Genomic DNA, 18,114 nt, shown 5'->3' with positions numbered 1-18,114 from the left:
GAACTGGGCAGGCTTTTTTTAGGTGTTTGCTGACAAAGGCTAATCTGGCCTGTCTGTTCTTGAGCGTTACCAGTGGTTTGCACCTTGTTGTGAAGCCTCTGTATTTACATCCATAAAGCCATCTCTTTACTGTAGATGTTGACAATGACATGCCTACCTCCGCAAGAGCGTTCTTGACCTGGCTAGATGTTGTGAAAGGGTTTCTCTTCACCATGAGCAGCATTCTGTGGTCATCCACCTTAGTTGTCTTCCATGGTCTTCCAGGCCTTTTGCTGTTGCTGAGCTTCCCAGTTAATTCCTTCTTTTTCAGGATGTTCCAAACTGTTGTATTGGCCACTCCCACTGTTTTTGCTATCTCTCTGATGGGTTTCTTTTGTTTCCTCAGCCTAATGATGGCCTCCTTCACTCTCATGGACACCTCTTTGGACCTCATGTTGGGAGTTCCAGTGAACAGCTACCAAATGCAAATGTAACACTCAGAACCACCTCCAGGCCTTTTATCTGCTTGATTGGTCATGGGGTAGCCAGGAAACAGGCCACACCTGGCCGTGCAGCTGCTTGTCAGCCATTCGTTCCATTACTTATGAGCCACCAACAATGGGTGTGTGTGTATGCCACTGGCTGTCCTTCCTGAATGGTTAGTGCCCCACTTTTGTCACACCCCTTGGATTACAGCTGAAAGTCCTGACTTCGCTCCCATCTGGGTGTGTTTCCTTTCAACTTCAATGTGGTGGTGTACAGAGGCCAACTGCCAAAACAGTTATCCTTGCTCCAATATTTCAGGCCCTGACTGTATGTTGACTTTGGCCATTGGATGTTTTTTTGTCCCAGCCAATGGAAAGTAGTGGGATAAAACAAAAAATAAATGTCTCAAAGGGGGTTTCAAAGAAAAACTGATTCAGAGAAGCAGACTTCGGGTGCAATCCTATGCATGTTTAGATAGAAAAAAGTCCTTCAACTCCCAGCATATATGGCCCTTGGGATTGTGCCCTTATATGCCCTTCTTCTGACAGCACACATATGGGTTTGTTTCAGAACACTTTAGTACCCGGCAATACATGGGAACCCAAACCTGTTTGCTTTTGTTCCTGTGGGTGCAGATGGGATCAAATTTTTGTTACTGAATGGAGGATGCCAAAAATTAGGCCATAATTCTCCCTGCAAGGACAGATTAGGCTCAGTGGCCAGCAGCTGCCCACCCAAGTGCTAGAGCCACTAAGGAAAAGAATCACCCAAGGTTCACAGAACAATTTACCTCCTTCAAAAGTATTATCAAAAGTTGGTTTCGGTAGATACTTATTAGAACACACAAATATGAGTTGCATGTTATTCCAGCCCTTTTTATTAACAGTCTCCAAACAGTCCCCATATCTTTCCAGTGTCTTTTTGTGAGGGACATACTGGTTTTGAACTTGATTTTTAAGTTATCCCTTAGACTCTGAGGCTTAGAGTGATAGTGAGGTGCAGTGATTAGAGTGTCGGGCTAGGACTGCAGAAACCGAGGTTAAAATCCCCACTCACTGAGTGACCTTGGGCCAATCACACACTCACTCTCTCAGCTTAACCTACCTCACAGGGTTGTTGTGAGTGCAAAAGTGTGTGATGGTGGTGGAGAGAATCATTAACACTACCCTGAGTTACCTGGAAAAAAGAAGGGTGGGATGTAAATGTCATAAATAGGATTATATGCTCATTGCATGTGAGTTCTTCTACTTGCCTGCAGTTGTGTGCAATTAATACCCAGCAAAATTATTAAGCAAACAAGGTGGTCTTCATCCAGCTGCTTTTGCCACGCAGATCTAAAAAGCAGCATTACAAGTTAAAGTACTCTATGCAATGAGCTATTGCTGATAGCCTGTGATAGGAAGCTGCCTTATATGAGTCAGACCATTGCACCATCTTGCTCAACTGACTGGGAATGGCTCTCCAGGGCTTCAGATAGGGGTCATTTCCAGCCATACTTAAAGATGCCAGGGACAGAAACTGAGACCTCCGGCCTGCAACTAAGATATGGTTGCACCACCAAAATCACTACCGAGATAACTTCAAACCAGGTTCTGACAACCCAGATTCATTGGTAACCCAATTTGTATTCCATAACTTAAATTATGATAGTTCAAGCTTAAAGGTAAAGGTGTCCCCAACCAGTCGTGTCCGGCTCTAGGGTGCGGTGCTCATCCCCGTTTCTAAGCCGAAGAGCCAGCGCTGTCCAAAGACGCTTCCGTGGTCATGTGGCCGGCATGACTGAACACCGAGGTGCACGGAACGCTGTTACCTTTCCCACCGAGGCGGTACCTATTTATCTACTTGCAATTTCTTGCTTTCGAACTGCTAGGTTGGCAGGAGCTGGGACTGAAGACGGGAGCTCACTCCGTCATGCGGCACTCGGGTCTCGAACTGCTGACCTGCCAACCTTCCAGTCTGCAGTTCAGCGTCTTAACCACTAAGCCACCGTGGCCCCAGTTCAAGCTTAGTGATTTGTAAATTAGGGCTCTAATAACCAATTCACATGATCTCTATGATGTGCCAACATGCAGGTTGCATGTATCCTTAATGACTTTGTTCTTTGTTACACATCCATTTCATCACTGAGTGCTAAGATTGCCAATGGACCAAAACCATTACTGTGCCTTTAACAGCAGTGCAGTCTGTAGAAAGCAGCAGCTGTAGCTTTTCATAGCACAGAGATAAACATTCTCATCATACGTTAATGTCTGCACATCAAGGTACTGTTAAATGACACAACTACAGTGGCATAAGATTGTTTAGTTCCACTGAATTCGGTGGGATTTATTAGTTCAGAAGTAAACGCACATACAATGGCAACAAAAAAGCTCTAACACCTTCTCTTTCGAATGACCCCAACTCCTCTCCCTTTTCCACTGCCGAATTATATGCACAATCTGAAGATTAATCATGGCCATTGTAAAGAAAAAGGGAAGGTTTAATGCAGCAGGACTAGAGGTGAATAAAATATTTAGTCCACGAGAGAAATCCCAAATCCTTTTAAAAGCAGGTGATAAGAGATGCCCAAAGAAGTCAGAAGCATTTTGCTCAAACATGAATAACTTCAGTGGAGAGTTTAAAAACATTACCACGCTGGAGAAAACGCTGCAGACACACAAGCTGAAAGTGACTAAGCATCCCGTTTAAGCACCGGCTGCTGAAACTTACATTTAGAGTGCAATCCTATGTATGTTTAGACAGAAAAAAGCCCTACAACTCCCAGCATGCCTCAGCCAGTCAAGACTTATTTCTGTCTAAACATGCATGGGGCTGAGCCTTTAGGGTGCAATCTTAGGCATGTTTAGATGGAGAAAGGGCCAACAGGTCCCACGTTACCTCAGCCAGCCATGCTGGCTGGGGCAGGCTGGGAAATGTAGGACTTTTTCTGTCTAAGCATGCATAGGGCCGCATTCTTAATGTGTTAATCTCCCATCCCGTTCTGTGCGTTTGCTTATAAACAGCCAGTGGAGGCTGGTGGCTCCGATGTCAGTGGAGCTGTGAATCCGCTCTGGCTTTCAGTCCCCAAATTCAGCACCCTGGACAGCTCCTTTAGAGTTCTGACTGAAACCCAGCGCGGATTCACAGCCCCACTGAAATCGGAGCCACCAGCCTCCAGTGTAAACAGCGAACCCATCGCAAAGCTCGGGATTCCTGCGTTTTCAACACCTCGCCTAACTTTTCTCGGAGGGGTAGCCGTTGCAGCACCACGAACCCACAAAGAATCTTGCAGCACCTCGAAGGAGTGACACATTCTAATACAGCACAAGCTCTCGTGAGCTTTTCTCACGCTGTCTCTTTAAGAGCTGGAGTCTCCGCCCTCCCTTACGTTTGCGGAAGTCTCGAATCGGAACGTTGTGTGTTGTCCAGGTTCTATCCGCCCTCCCGCCGCGCTCAATGGAACGCCGAGATCATTGAGGAACAAAACACGCGGCATTCTAAAGTCGGGGCCTCCAACTCATCCGCCGGCGCGCTGGTTAGATTCACGGTTGTCATTTGCCGCTGAATCTCTCTCCTCACTCCCTTGAACAATGGCACCCACACAAAGATGCCGCTGAATCAATGGGTCTCCGCGGAAGCACCCAGCGCAGAAGGCGATGCTTTGTGAATTAAAGCAAGGCTCCCTCGGCCCAAGCGTGGCTTGCAAATCGCCGTCATCGACGCCGGGGTGGAACCACCAGATGCCCGCTTCGGTTGAGGGAGTCCCGATGGGAGTTGCATCTCCAGATGCGTTAGAAATGGGAGCTGCTGGATTCTGCGATCGCTGATGGGTGAAGCATCGTGGGATGCTGCTGCCTCCAGCGAGTGGGCTACATTATGTAAAACAGGCTTGGTTCTGACATGCTCAAAGACTAGGCGGGGATATCACTTGTAATTGCGGTGATGCAAGGCGAGCTTCTTTGCCCCCGTTTTGAAGCTCCTCCTTCTGGTGCCGGGGTTTTCGGTCTCCAGTGTTTTTTCCTTGGGGCCGAGAGGTCTGACAGTGTCCTTACCCAGCAGCCCCTCGATGCCGTCATCTCTCCACCAAGATGATGACTTGGTGTCATTGCACTGCCCGGGTTCTATCGAATGTCAGACTTCTCGCTGTGAGGAAGTCTTTGTGTTTACTGAGGAAATCCAGTCTGGTGTCCGTTAGATCCTCCTCTAAGGATGTTCAAATCTGGTTCCAATGCAAAGCTTTGGCAAAGATCTCTTTCGTGTGCTGGGGGACTGCAGGATTGTTTCAGGGTGCCAGGTGTGAAGGTATGTCCAGTGGAGATGGCCAAATCACCCGCCTTCCCAAAGGGAGACTTCCTTCTGCTGCTTTCCTAAGGCGTATTGGGCTAGCCTTTTCCATCGTGATCCGAGCCTGCATTCTGTTGCTGAAGTTTGGCCCATTGCTTTGGCTCTACCCTTTTACCTACTTCTCTTCGAGGTTCACGTCACTCTGGATCTATCTTCTGCTGAAGGTTACCGAATCCTCTGGGCCCACTTACATCAAACTGGGACAGTGGGCCAGCACAAGGTGGGACCTGTTTTCCGAAGAGTTTTGTGTCAAGTTCTCCAAGCTTCACGTCAAGGTGATTCCTCACCCTTGGGCTTACACCGAGCATTTGTTGGGGAAAGCATTTGGGGTGGGCTGGGAGAGGGTCTTCAGGTTTGAAAGCCAGGAGCCTGTTGGGTCTGGTTGCGTTGCCCAGGTGTACAAAGCTGACATGGACCTCTCTGCTCTTGGAGAGCCAGTGCTGAAGGAACTCTCAAAGAACTCTGCATTGGATTCTGCCTTGGAAGCCTGGGAAGTCTCCGGTCTGAAAGGACCCCTCAGGTGGCTTTGGAAAAGGATGCATGACAGGGTTTTGGAAGGATATGGTGGCCATCAGTTGCATCATGGAGATGGTTCTCGAGAAGGCAATAATCAGAATTCCAGTTTCGGATCTCAAAGCAGACTGTTATCCTCTCCCAGGAGGGACCGCCTTGTTCCAGTAGCCATTAAGGTAACTCAAGGCTGCAGATCCATGCAAATATGATTTACCCAGGAGCACGTCCTGTTAGGAACACAGGAAGTTGACTTACACGGAAGTTGACTTACAGACTGCTGGTCCATCTAGCCCAGTATTGTTGACACTGACTGACAGCAGCTCTTCAGGGTTGCAGTATCTGGAGGGCCACACGTTCCCCATCCTTACTATAAAGCGACCTTAAGGACATCAGAAGATCTGCTCCACCTTTTTGTCACTGCCTGCCTCTGAGCTGGCCAGTGAAGGTGCTTCTTTTTGCCCTTAACATAAGAACATGGGAAGCTGCCTTCCACTGAGTCAGACCATGGGTCCATCTAGCCCAGTACTGTCGACACTGACTGGCTCTCCAGGGTTTCAGGCAGGAGTTTTTCCAGCCCTGCCTGGAGATGCTGGGATTGAATCTGGGACCTTCTGCATGCAAAGCAGGGGCTCTGCCACTGAGCTACCACCCTTTCCCAACTTCGTGGAACTTAACTTCCAAGTAAAGGCTGTGGGAATAAACAATAGCCATTAGTTAAAATCGCTGTAGGGAGGCAAAATAACTGGTTGAAAAGCTACTAAGGGAGTTGTAGGACTTTTCCCTGTCTTAACATGCATAAGATTGCACCCTAAGTCATTTAGGGAGCAATCGTATGGCCACTAGACACTGTCTAGAGGGCCATAGGATTTTTTGATTTCTGGGAACTGTGCTCCCCACACCCTCCCCTGCCCTTTTAAAGCTGGCGCAGTTCTCTCCACGCTGGCTACATCTCAGAAACGAAGTGTGGTGATGGCAAAAAGGGGTGGTCTCAGGGGCGGGGAGGGAAGGAGACTGTGGAAGCATTGTAACACAGCTGTCTATGCACTGCACAGCCTCCCCCTCTCCCACTCCCAAGCTCCCCGGCTAGACAGACGAAATAGCCTCTCTAGCCAAAAATGCAGGGTGGCTGGGGCATGGAGGTGAGGATCGCCTCCATGTTCCAGCCTCCCTGCATTGGATAGTTGTCAGCCTTCAAGTTCGGACGCTGACGACTATCTTCATAGGATTGTGCCCTTAATTAGTTTAGAGCACAATCTTCTCGGGATAGGTGGCCACCTCCGAACTTGGAGGCAACCGCCTATCCAATGTAGGGCAGGAGCAGCATAAAGGGGATCGTCACCTCCGTGCTTCAGCCACCCTGCATTTGAGACCAGACAGCCGATTTTGGCTGTCTAGCCACGGGAAGTCGGGGGTGGGGGGAGACGCCAGATGATGCATAGGAAGTGTGGAAAGGCACTTCTACCCGCCCCGCCCCCAGGAACGCCCTGTTTTCACTGCTGCTCCTCCTCTTACGAGCGCAGAGTGTAGGGCTGATCCGCGCTGCTGACGAGGCAGCGCAGGAAGGGGTGGAGGTCGGTTCTCAGGGAACCGACCTCAGAGCGTGGGATCTGAGGTTGGTTCCCGGGAATCAACCTATCCTATGGCCGTCTAGCTACTGACTAGCAGCCAGAGGATTGCGCCCTTGATCTCATAGTTAAATTCGCATATGGGTAGGCTTATTTCTCTAGCAAGAAATATATTTTCTTTGATTTTAGATGTTGTGCTTTGTGTCATCTTAGAAGAGGCATTCCCACCTATGTATGCCTTTTTAAAGATAGTGCTTGCCATCTGAAGTTTTAATAAGCATTTAGATTTAAAATCATACACACAGACAGACATATATTGCCCAATACATTGGGGGCACCACTTTAGGTCATTTATCCTTTTCTTAGTCGATAAATCTAACCATGTATTCTAATTGATTCATTGATTGATTGATTAATTAAAATGTAATAACAACTAGGGGCAGATTCCATCAGAAAGTTCTCCTGAGTCCTATTGAATTGAATGAAAGCTTCACAAGAGCACGGCCCCAATCGTATTCCTATAAAGCAGAGGTAGGGAACCTGTGGCCCTCCGGAGGTTGTTGGATTCCATCAGCCCCGGTCAACATGGACAATGGTCAGTCCAGCAAGATGTGGAAGCTCTTAGTTTCCCCACCCCTGCTATAAGGAGATTTTGGCTGATGTTCATAGCACAATCATGACGACTGACTGGCTTGTTGACAGTGAGTATATTCTGTGTGTATGAGATGATCTGGCCACCTTTGCCTCTTGTACAGGTGCTGCATCCTGGATTAGTTCATCAAGTCCAAATGGATCTGTTTCTAATGAAGACTGGCAGTCGGTTCATTGAGCTTTTCCCAGGGGTCAGGTGGCTCAGCCTGATGGAGATTGTGGAGGAGTTTGAGAAACTCATGATTCAGCAGGTGGGAAGCAGTTGTGTTTAGAGTATGGATCACAGTTCTCTGGATACTTTGTAATTTCAATTCCCCACCCCACCCCCTTAACTCAGCTCCACTAAAATTAAGGTTTTAGATTACCTTTTCATAGTCACATTTCGAAGCCTCCGTTTTGCTGAACTGCCTTTAACATTATCGAATTTCAGCCACAGTTGAATAATACAAATACAAATAATAATAAATATAATAGCAATAATGAAAATAGTAATAATAGCAATAATGAAAATAATGGTAATAAAAATAACAGCAATTAAAAATACTACTACTAAAATAATAATAATAACAATAACAACAACAACAACAATAATAAAAACAGAAACATTTGTATAGTGCTTCCAAACTTTTAATTTTTTCCCTACAGTTTTTTCTCCCCCCTCATTGACCACAATGGGAAGGAATTAACTACAGCAGCTCCAGGCCCGGTGTAGTTTTGGGACCTGTTGAGAGAATAAAAGGGCTTTGGATACTGAAGATCCAAGACCCCCCCAAACATGCCCCCAGAACACCCTATCTCAACTCCCACTGCTGCTGCAACTTTCTGCTGCTGCACTGGGGTCGTTTGGTGGCAAATGTGCTGTCCCATCAGCAGGCCTCCCACTTTGCCGGAAGAACAGCACTTCCACTGCATCATGACCCTCCAGCAACCCTCCCAGGGAGCATAGAATTGCTCTTTGAGTTAGTGGAACTTATTTCCCACTGAAATCAATGGAACAAGCTAGCTATGACTCCATTTGATTTCAATGGGACTTAAGTTCAGCTATTTTAGGCCAGCTCCATTACCTATATGTAATCCTTACAACAATCCTGTAAGGTAAGTCAGTGTTGTTATTGTTGTTATTATCATCCCCAGAATTGCAGAGTGGGGTGGGTGGGGGGGATGGAGGCGTAGGGAGAGTGGTTTGCCTAAGGTCACTGAGCGAGTTCATAATTCTGTTCTACTTCTTTGTTTACTGTCTTAATAAGTTCAAGACACAAGAATTCCTGTGAGATAGGTTAAGATGAGATGTATTGACTGGCCCAAGGTCACTCAGTGAGCTTCATGACTGAGTGTTCAACCTGGGTCCCCCCTATCCTAGTCCAGCACTCTAACCACTACACCACACTGGCTCACTGATTGGGCTCCCTATTGCCTGTCTCTGATATAGCCTAACTTCCTCATCCTTGATTATTCCTGATACTTCCACTGAGATCAGCCCTAATTCATGGGATGAGTGGGCTTGCCCCCACAGGGAAGAAACACCAGATAGGAAGGGGAGCCAGTATTCTGAATGAAACAGCAGAGACCATCCAGGGACAACTTCTTACTAAACGTTCCCACTGGCTATTTCAGCTGGTGCAAGGCCATGCAACTTTTGAATTATGCACCCATCTTTCAACTTCTCTTTCCCCGCTCCCTCTAGATTGACTTGCGCTACGAAGCAAGGAACCTGGAACGCTTCCGCCATAACTTCCGAGGCGTGGACTATGTGACGTTCCCTGTTCCGCTTCATCCTTTTGTGACGAGAAACATCCTAGTGGAAACCTTTGAGGTGAGAATGTTGACTGTTGAGCAGGGACAGCCAACTTCTCTGTCTTCAGGCAGCTGCCTTACAGCAGGAAGTTTATTTGGCCTAACAAGCAGACCCTTTCATGAGTGATTGTCTTGCAAAGAAATATCAGATGGTAGCTCTGGAGTCTCATGACTTTTTGACCCGAAGCTGATATTCACACTGGGAGGGAAGCTTCTGTTGGCATCTGGGGTTAATACTGGCTTGAGGAGGCCATTTTCTGCAGGACCACAAAAGGCAGGGAAAAGGTTACACCAGCCCTCCCCAATCAGGTCCCCTCTAGAAGTGTTGAACTGCAAATCCCATCATTAGCAGCCAGCCTGGCTTTTGCAGTCGAACACATCTGGGGGATGCCAGATAGGGGAAGGCAGGGTTAAAAATCCTTCCTGTATATTCAAAGTCCTGACTGCTTCCTCTTCTCCCATTGTGTCTGGTATTTAAAAACAACAACAACGTGCACATTAAATGCTTATGCACATTTAACATCGGGTGTAGTTTGGTCCATGGGATGTTGTGTTCCCCAGAGCAAGCCCCTAACCAGTGAAAAGTAACACAGGATTTTGGGTGCAAAAAGGGAAACGGAACCTGTGCAGAGCAGTGTCACTTCTGCAGACTACCACCTATGACTGCTGCACAACCTGCAGCCCAGGGGCCTCATGCAGTCTTCCAAGGTCTTTATTCAGCCCCTGCCAAGGATGCCCTGACCGCCCCCCCCCCCCCGTCAATTTCCCCCATACTGGTACTCTTCACTCTGTCCCCCAGAGATCATCGTGCAGATCACTTGGGGGCAAAAAGCTAATGCACCCCTGACCCACGACGATCCTTTAGCCTCTGAAGGCTGCAGAACCCCAGTGATGGGTCTACACTGAGCATGGATAGCATTATGCTGAGTCTTTGTGGTCCAGAAAGTTCTTGAATAATGTTACGATGAGAAAGCCTCATCATACCACATGGCCAGTGCTAGATAACTTTCATCCGAGATGAACAGATTAGATCTCCTTCCCCCTTGAAACATCCCTGTTGCCCTCGAAAGGGCATGTAACATGTCCCTGCGAAGTTTGCCAGGGTGGATGCTCAGGGCCCTTCAGACCTAGCAGCTTTGTCTCTGTTTAAGGAGAGCAAGCCCATATCCCAGTATCTGCACACGGAGGCTACGATGGAGCTGCGGCGGAAGATAGCCAAGATGGGCATGGACATGCTTCTAAAGATGGTAAGAGGAGCTGGTTGGCATTTTGTTTTTTTTTTGCAGCTTGGGTTTAGGTCAGGGGTGTGAGTTCCAATCCAGCCCTCTTGGAGTCCCCAGGTGGCCACACCCCTTTCCTCTTCTCCCACCCCCTTTCCCCCAACACCAATTGTTTGGTGGTTTCCTGGGTGTTGTGCACATTCCCCCCCCCCTTCTAAGACATTGAAAAGCCTCTCCTAAGGCTGAGTTACTGGCATCAAGAGCTTTCAATAAGCTGATATGTTTTGTATTTTTGTCCCCACCCCGTTTGTATTTGGCCCCATCCACCCCTGGAACGCCACACCCAAGTGCTTCTCCAAAATGGCATTTGGCCCTCAGGCTGAAAGAGCTCCCGACTCCTGCTTTAGTTTTGGAGCCAGTCTGTAAGCCAAGGAATTGATGTACAACTTTCCAAGTCCTTTAACCACAAAATCCCAGTTATCTGATTGGAATGAGTAGTTATGCAGTGGGCAGAGAGAGAGGAAGGGTAGGTTTGATCACCAAAACCAAAATCGTAACAAACAGAAAACTGTCTAGACATTTGCTTCTAGAAAATAGGGCTCACTTCGTCTTACCAATCTGTGTAACATCAACAATGAAAGATTTTGAATAAGCAAATATTGATCTGACAAGTTGTTTGCTGACTAAGGGTTGGAAGGGGCCTACAAGACCATAGAGTCCAACCCCCTGCTCAATGCAGGAAGCCTGATTCCCAGGCAGTCTCCCATCCAAATACTAACCAGGGCTGACCCTGCTTAGCTGACGAGATCAGGCGCAGCCTGGACAGGAGTGGGAATGGAGTATAGTGGAGGAGGGCATGGCTGGCTGACACAGTGAACAGGAGCACTTCACACTGTGACGTATTGCTGCAGGTCCCTTGTCTAGGTTAATGCCCTAATTGGTAGCAGTGCTGTAGGTCTTTCCTAGCCCTGTTATCCAGAGTGTGTGGCCACCTCCAGATGGTGTTCGATTGTTGTTGGATTGCAAGTCCCATCACCCCTAGCCAGCATAGCCAGTGGTGAGGAATGATGGGAGTTGCAATCCCAACAGCATCTGGAGGGCCTCATGTTTCCCATTCCTGCTTTAAGTGAGGATCCTAAGGATCAAACCTGTGAACTTTCACATGCAGAGCAAATATGCCACTACTAAGCTGTGGCCCCTTCTCTTTGCACGTTGGTTATTTGATGTGAGAAGCTGAAAGGTGGCCTTTTCCCCTCATGCCTTGATTTCTGATGCTTCAGGTGTTTGTTGATAACTTTGTCCATGCCGATCTGCACCCTGGGAATATCCTGGTCCAGGCAGCAGAGTGCTCCAGCAACCGGCTTGAGGACCAGATGGCCATTGTGGACCTGTTGGACACTCTGATGGTGGAGGTGCAACCTTCTCGCTCCCCGCTCCGACTGGTCCTTCTGGACGCAGGGATTGTAGCAGAGTTGCAGGGGGCCGACCTTGAGAACTTCCGGGCAGTCTTCACTGCTGTGGTATTGGGGCAGGTGAGACCTGATTCCAGGGTGGGCCTTAGGCATTTTGGAAACCTTGGGAAAACACTGCAATAGTGTCGTTACATGTGCTCTACGTTATGGACCCCTTCAGTGGAGACTGGCAGCTCCAACTTCAGTGGGGTGGTGAATCCGCTCCGGGTTTCAGTCAGAGCCAGTCAGAACTCTAAAGGAGGTACCTTATTATTATTAGTAGTAGTAGTAGTAGCAGCAGCAGTAGTATTAATAGTATTATTACTTCCTTTATATACTGCCCAATGGCTGAGGCTCTCTGGGCAGTTCACAACAATTAAAACCAGAAAATACAACATGATAAAAATAAGACTTTAAATGTTTAAAAGTAGCATGTAAAACCAAAGTAAAACCCAACAGCAGTTACAACCCAGGGAAAGTCTTGGATATTTCTTTAGAGTTCTGATTGGTTCTGACTGAAACCCGGAGGGTATTCACTGCCCCACTGACATCGGAGCCACCAACCACCACTGGACCGATTGGCGTTCTCCTGATTGATTGATTGACGGACTGATTACATGTTTATCCTCTTCTTCCTCCAAGGAGCTCAGGGTGGCCTGCAAGACTCTCTCTCCCACCCCCCAATTTATCCTGACAACAGTGCTGTGAGGTAGGTTAGACGGAGAGAGTGGGACTGGTACAAGGTCAACCAGTGAGCTTCATGGCTTACTGTGTGGAAGCACTGACAGACAACATCCAGCTGACTTGTACATCATTTCCCCATGCTTCTCATAAATGTGCGCATTCCAGATGCAGGCCCAGTGTTTACATTTTGCAGTATACGATGCATTATTTTCTCCTTCACACATTATCCAGAAAGGTGAAATGAGAATGCCTGAATAAGAAGAGCCATGCTGGATAAAATGGAGAAGAGGATGATCATGTAAGCTGCCTTGGGTTCCTTGCAAGAGGAAAAAAGGCAGGATATAAATGTAATAATAAAATAAATAACCATGGTTAAGGAATCGGGAGTGTTACATCTCCACTTTACGTAGAGCATTTAAGGTTCCACTTATTGGTCCATTCTGTCCTTTGGTCTCCATGTTAGATGTGGGAGATGAATTTCAATGAGTGACCTAGATGAAAACAAGTAAGTGGAGCCAGAAGGAAAAAAAAGGAACCTTTTAAAGTGGAATCTCTGGAAGTTTTTGCTCAGTAAGGAACGTGACCTGAGTCTGGCTTGGCTGGGTAGCCATCTTTCTGGTTTGTTCCACAGGGGGAGAGAGTGGCAGAGCTAATCCTTCATCACTCCAGAGCGAACCGGTGCAAGGATGTGGACAGATTCAAAGCTGACATGGCGGAGCTGGTGGCCAAGGCCAGGCGCAACACTGTAGCACTGGGGAAGGTCAGCAGCCTGCGTCATACCCTGGTCTTCTACTGAGTGTGTCATTCAAAACACAGAACATGGCCCATTCAAAATGTGTTAACTTCCATAGAATGCCCAAGTCCACTGTAACCATTTCTGGTCTGGTCATACAGTTCCTTCTCGTGTGAGTGTGAGTGTATGTATGTGTATATATGATTTTTACCTCGAGGGTCAGGTAGGGAACAAGACACTTACAATATAAATATATTCAAATGCAGAGAGTTAAAAACAAAATGAAATAAAGTACAGGAAACTGACATTACTAGGGCTCCATGCTGTCCTTAGTAACAGGCCAGGAGAAGCTGCTCATCCAGAAGGTGACTACTAGTCCTGACTTGCACAAATTAATGAAGGATAAGACTAGCAATGGCTTCTAGTCTTAATGGCTATGTGCTACTTCCAGTATCAGTGTCAGTATGCCTATGTACACCAGTTGCTGGGGAACATGGGTGGGAGGGTGCTGTTGCGCTCATGCCCTGTTTGTAGGTTCCCAGTCGATAGCTGGTTGGCCACTGTGTGAACAGAATGTTGGGCGAGATGGACCTTGGTCTGATCCATCATGGCTCTTCTTATGTTCTTAAGATACAATAAACCTATAGATCAGTCTTCCCCAACTTGGTTGCCTTCCAGAAGTGTTGGACTACAGCTCCCATCAACTCCAGCCAGCACCCGTACAAACACGCACACATAGTATCTTTCTTTTAAAGTACTGCTAATTTGTTGTTGTTGTGGCCTTGTGCAGAATTAAAATAATAGCATTTTTAACTGTTTGCATTCCAGCTTCAAGTTGCAAGCCTGCTGTCCGGTGTTTTCAAGTTACTGATTACCCATCAGGTGAGATAATCTGTGTGTGTGTTTGTTCTTTTTCACAACTGCATGAGGTCATAGCACCTAGAGGACATTTAACCGATGTTTAACTTATAATGCATAGGACTGCATATTCTGTACTTCTAGGTACCTGTGTCCAAACAAGGAAATCCTGCACAGCCATGCCTCCTGGGATGTCATCAGGGATTATCTACATACTTTAGAGCCTTGAGGGTTAGAAACTTGTTCTCATAAGTAAAAGTGGAGAGTCTTAGGATGCTGGATTCTATATTCAGTGCAGCTTCTGCATTCTGTAACTATATGGCTCCTTCCCCACTGTCTGTGACTCCTGGAAGTAGATTACAAGAACATGATCTGTCTCTTTTCCTTTCAGCCATCTTGCAAAGTTTCCTTTCGTTCTACATGGCATTGTGAATGTGGTTGTTGCTACCTTTTTGAGCCACTGTCAAGACTGTACATTCTTAAAAGAATTTTCTACCTAAAAATTGCTTTTTTTTTTAAATTGATTGCATTGTTAGGAAGCTCAGTCATTAGTAATCTCAGACAATCCTTTCCTTTCTCCTAAGGGCTTTGAATACTTGTGTTCTCTTTGACCTGGTTTGCACATGACAACAGAGTATGGATTGTTGCTGAATCATGGATTGTTATTGAATTCTGAGTTGCCATTACATGCGAACCCTGCACTATCGTTTAACTCTGGGTTGTTAACCACGAACAACCCAGAGTTCACAACCCAACAACAAATCTTGGGCTCTCTTCCTGGGTTGTTCGTGATTAACAACCCATAGTTAAACCATAGTGCAGGGTTTGCACATAACGACAACCCATGATTCAACAACAGTCCATACCATGGGTTGTCGTTACATGAGAACCAGATCTTTCACTGAAACAGTGATCTGCTTTTACTTATTTGGTGTTTTTTGTGCTTCTTCTAGGTGAAGCTGGAGAGCAACTTTGCCTCGGTCATCTTTGCCATTATGGTTTTAGAAGGCCTTGGTCGGTCACTGGACCCTGTTCTGGACATCCTGAAGGCAGCTAAACCTCTTCTCATCAAACCTCCAAGTTCTCTCTTGGAATAGCAATAGGTGCTACTCAGACTGGCCTCTTTGGGCTTCTGCCCAGATGTTCACCTGTTAGGTGGTTTCCAACCTCTACATCTAAAATGGAGGATTTGGCTGAGGACCACTGTTCAGCTAACTGGTATCAGGATGAGCAGCACTCAGGCCCTAAAACTATTCTGTCTGGATCCTGAAATTGAGATCCAATCCTTTAGGGCAGGGGTGGGAATGTGTCACCCTCCAGATTCTGTTGGACTACAACTCCCACCAGCCCTACCCAGCACAGCCAAAGGCATGAGGGATGATTGGAGTCGCAGCCCAACATCTGGAGGGCCACACCTTCCCCATCCCTGCCTTATGGAATGCTGCATTGCATGTCAAAGGCATGTCTTTAGCCCCAAGGGCTATACCTTCAACCAGCAATGCTCTAAGAGTGAATTGTGACCTTGATCATCTTGGGTTCTGTAAGAACTCACCTCTAGAAAGATAACTCTTCTAGTAAGCAGGAATAAACAAAGACACCCCCCCCCCCATTTTGCACCAGTCTTAAGGAAATCGTACGCATTTTACAGCTTCAGCACTTAACCCCACTCCCTTATCAAGAAACAGAAAGGCAAGGACACCTTCTGTATCAAATTGTATTTTCACAATGGAAAGCAAATCGTATTCAATTAATATTGCTTTGGTGCATTATAAGGAAATCAGGTGAAAAGAACTATCTTTTTTTAAAAGCTCTTGTTTGTCTTTTGTGCAGGAATGTCAGCTGATCTAAAAAGCGTTAGGAAGAGGATGTATTTAAAATTCCATGCTGGTGCTCTTTGACCTTAATCAGTAAGCAGCTGCTTCCATCCAAAAATACTGTGGATAACCAAAATATTTGTTTTTACAAATAAATGGATGTACTTCTATGTGTAATTGATATTGAGAGACTTAAATTTATTAATAAATGGTTTTAACTAGGAAGAAGCCCTTACATTAGTCTGGTTCAGTACCGTTCTACTTCTTTTTTGTGGGATGTTCTATGTTACCCTTATGAAGAGGGTACAACCTTTCAACACACCTCACAAATACAGGTGAGCCAGAGAGTGGTGGCCTGAAAATTGGCTTTGTGGGTCCCACCCTGCAGAGCTAGCAGTGATCTTTGGAATCCCAGCTGTTTAGCTTAATACAGGGGTGCAGAACCTATTTCAGCCAGAGGGCCGAATTGGGGGCCACATTTCACTGGTGGGCGGGACCAAAGGCAAAGGGGCAGGGCCAAAACACCAACAATGCCAGCATATTGTAGCTGAAAGCTCCTCCTGCCCATAATTAAGCCTTAGGAGAGGCATTTCAGCCTTTTAGAATGGGAGAAAAATGCACAAAAGCTGGCAAACCAGCAAACAGTGGTGGGGGGGGGGGGGCAAAGGGATGGGGCCATGGCCTGGGGATCCCCAGAAGGCTGGATTTGGCCCATGGTTCTGCACCCTTGGCTTAATATGTGGAGTTGCGTAATAACAAAACCACCAATGCAGAGTTCTTTCCCTTATCTGGGGAATAAAAGGAACATAAGCAAAAAAAGGCGCTCCTAAGAGAGCTTCTCCTCTGCAAGTAATTCAGAGCTCTTGCAAAAGTGATTTGCCCCTTCTGTGGCAGCCTGCTGGGTGAGAAGGGAGATGGGAGAGAGGAAGAAGGTATTGGAGAGAAAGGGTGGCCCTATCCATTTGTGTATCTTGCTTTGCCCATGATAGGCTTGAGTCCTGGCCGCCACTGGAATGTAGCTCCTGACAGAAGAAAGGTTTCCCAGCTCTGCTTTACGATTTGAGGACCATGGTTATGCATGGTGTGGAGAAAGTGGATAGGGAGACATTTTTCTCCCGCTCTCATCACACTAAAACCCAGGGTCATCCCATAAAGTTGATTGGTGGGAGATTCAGGACAGCTAAAAGGAAGGTCTTCATTACATAGCGCATAGCTAAACGATGGAATTCACTTCCACAAGACATAGTGATGGCCAACCTGTAGGGCTGACTTTAAAAGCGGATTAGGAAATTAATGTAGGATAAAACTGTCAGTGGTCAACTAACCTGGAGTGTTAGAGGCACTATGCCTATGTATACCAATTGCTGGGGAACCTGGGCAGAGGGTGCTGTTGCACTCATGTCCTATTTGGGGGCTTCCCATGGGCAGCTGGCTGGCCACTGTGTGAACCGAGTGCTGCACTAGGTGGACCTTTGGTCTGATCCAGCACGGCTCTTCTTGTGTTCTTATCCTCAAACAGATGTTCCCCCTCATGCCATTAACAGCATGAGGGGGAGTGTGGGGGCCACCCCTGCTCTCCCATCCTGTCTCCTTCAGCCTATATAAATGGGGGGGGCGTTCACATCTGTAGAGGGCAGCCTTTCCTGTGCCCATCAGCTCCCTCTGTGATGTGGATCCTTGTGTAAGCAAGGGTTCCACCTCACAGGAGGAGTCTATGTAACAGTAGTTTGCTCTACTCTGGCATGTGGGTGGCAGGGTCTAATCACATGAGGAGGGAATGCCCAGATAGGACCAAAAACAGCTGTAAATGCAGTGGTCAAAATCATTCGTTGCCATCAGAAGTCACCACAAAAAGGCCAGGAAAACAGAGCAGACCTCCCCAACACCTGAAAGATAAAGAAAAAGAAGAAGGAAGAAGTGGGAAAGCAGCACTAGGGAGGGAGATTTGTAACTGGGAGGGGGTTTGTTATTAGGGTGCCATCACAAAGGAAGCTCTGTTTCCAGCAGCCAATCTCAGAAGGTGCAGGTACTCAGAGAAGGGAC

At 47.0% G+C, this 18,114-nt stretch overlaps 2 protein-coding genes across 4 annotated transcripts in view; one reads left to right on the top strand and one right to left on the bottom strand.

Annotated features, from left to right (window-relative positions):
- Positions 1-3,841: 3,841 nt before the first annotated feature.
- Positions 3,842-16,312, top strand: ADCK2 (aarF domain containing kinase 2). Of its 3 annotated transcripts, XM_084809496.1 has the most exons (9): positions 3,842-5,477; positions 7,622-7,768; positions 9,202-9,330; positions 10,463-10,558; positions 11,812-12,063; positions 13,298-13,426; positions 14,228-14,281; positions 15,211-15,360; positions 16,088-16,312. In XM_084809496.1, the coding sequence occupies exons 1-8, from the start codon at positions 4,533-4,535 to the stop codon at positions 15,352-15,354; spliced, it is 1,896 nt and encodes a 631-aa protein (XP_084665622.1). In that variant the 5' UTR covers positions 3,842-4,532; the 3' UTR covers positions 15,355-15,360; positions 16,088-16,312. The 3 variants fall into 3 exon arrangements, with proteins under 3 accessions (XP_084665622.1, XP_084665621.1, XP_084665623.1); XM_084809495.1 differs by having other exon boundaries at positions 15,211-16,305; XM_084809497.1 differs by lacking the exons at positions 13,298-13,426; positions 14,228-14,281; positions 15,211-15,360; positions 16,088-16,312 and adding an exon at positions 12,625-12,776 and having other exon boundaries at positions 4,436-5,477.
- Positions 15,954-18,114, bottom strand: part of LOC146339480 (uncharacterized) — a 20,897-nt gene continuing 18,736 nt past the window's right edge. The window contains exon 13 of the mRNA XM_084809487.1: positions 15,954-17,957. The gene's annotated coding sequence lies outside the window, so the exon portion shown is untranslated. The remainder of the gene's footprint in view (positions 17,958-18,114) is intronic.

This window comes from Heloderma suspectum, chromosome 7, assembly GCF_057233095.1.
Source record: "Heloderma suspectum isolate Gila_16-S chromosome 7, 16-S_ref, whole genome shotgun sequence".
NCBI lineage: Eukaryota > Metazoa > Chordata > Lepidosauria > Squamata > Helodermatidae > Heloderma > Heloderma suspectum.
The sequence above is the reverse complement of the archived record's forward strand: the minus strand, read 5'-3'. Positions and strand labels throughout refer to the sequence as shown.

What these genes read in the sequence shown, in the direction of transcription:
- ADCK2 (XM_084809496.1), top strand. Translation starts at nt 4,533, where the DNA reads ATGATGACTTGGTGTCATTGCACTGCCCGGGTTCTATCGAATGTCAGA. An exon ending in CTGCTGTGGTATTGGGGCAG is followed by an intron (nt 12,064 to 13,297) that starts GTGAGACCTGAT and finishes TTTGTTCCACAG; the next exon opens with GGGGAGAGAGTGGCAGAGCT. An exon ending in ACACTGTAGCACTGGGGAAG is followed by an intron (nt 13,427 to 14,227) that starts GTCAGCAGCCTG and finishes TTTGCATTCCAG; the next exon opens with CTTCAAGTTGCAAGCCTGCT.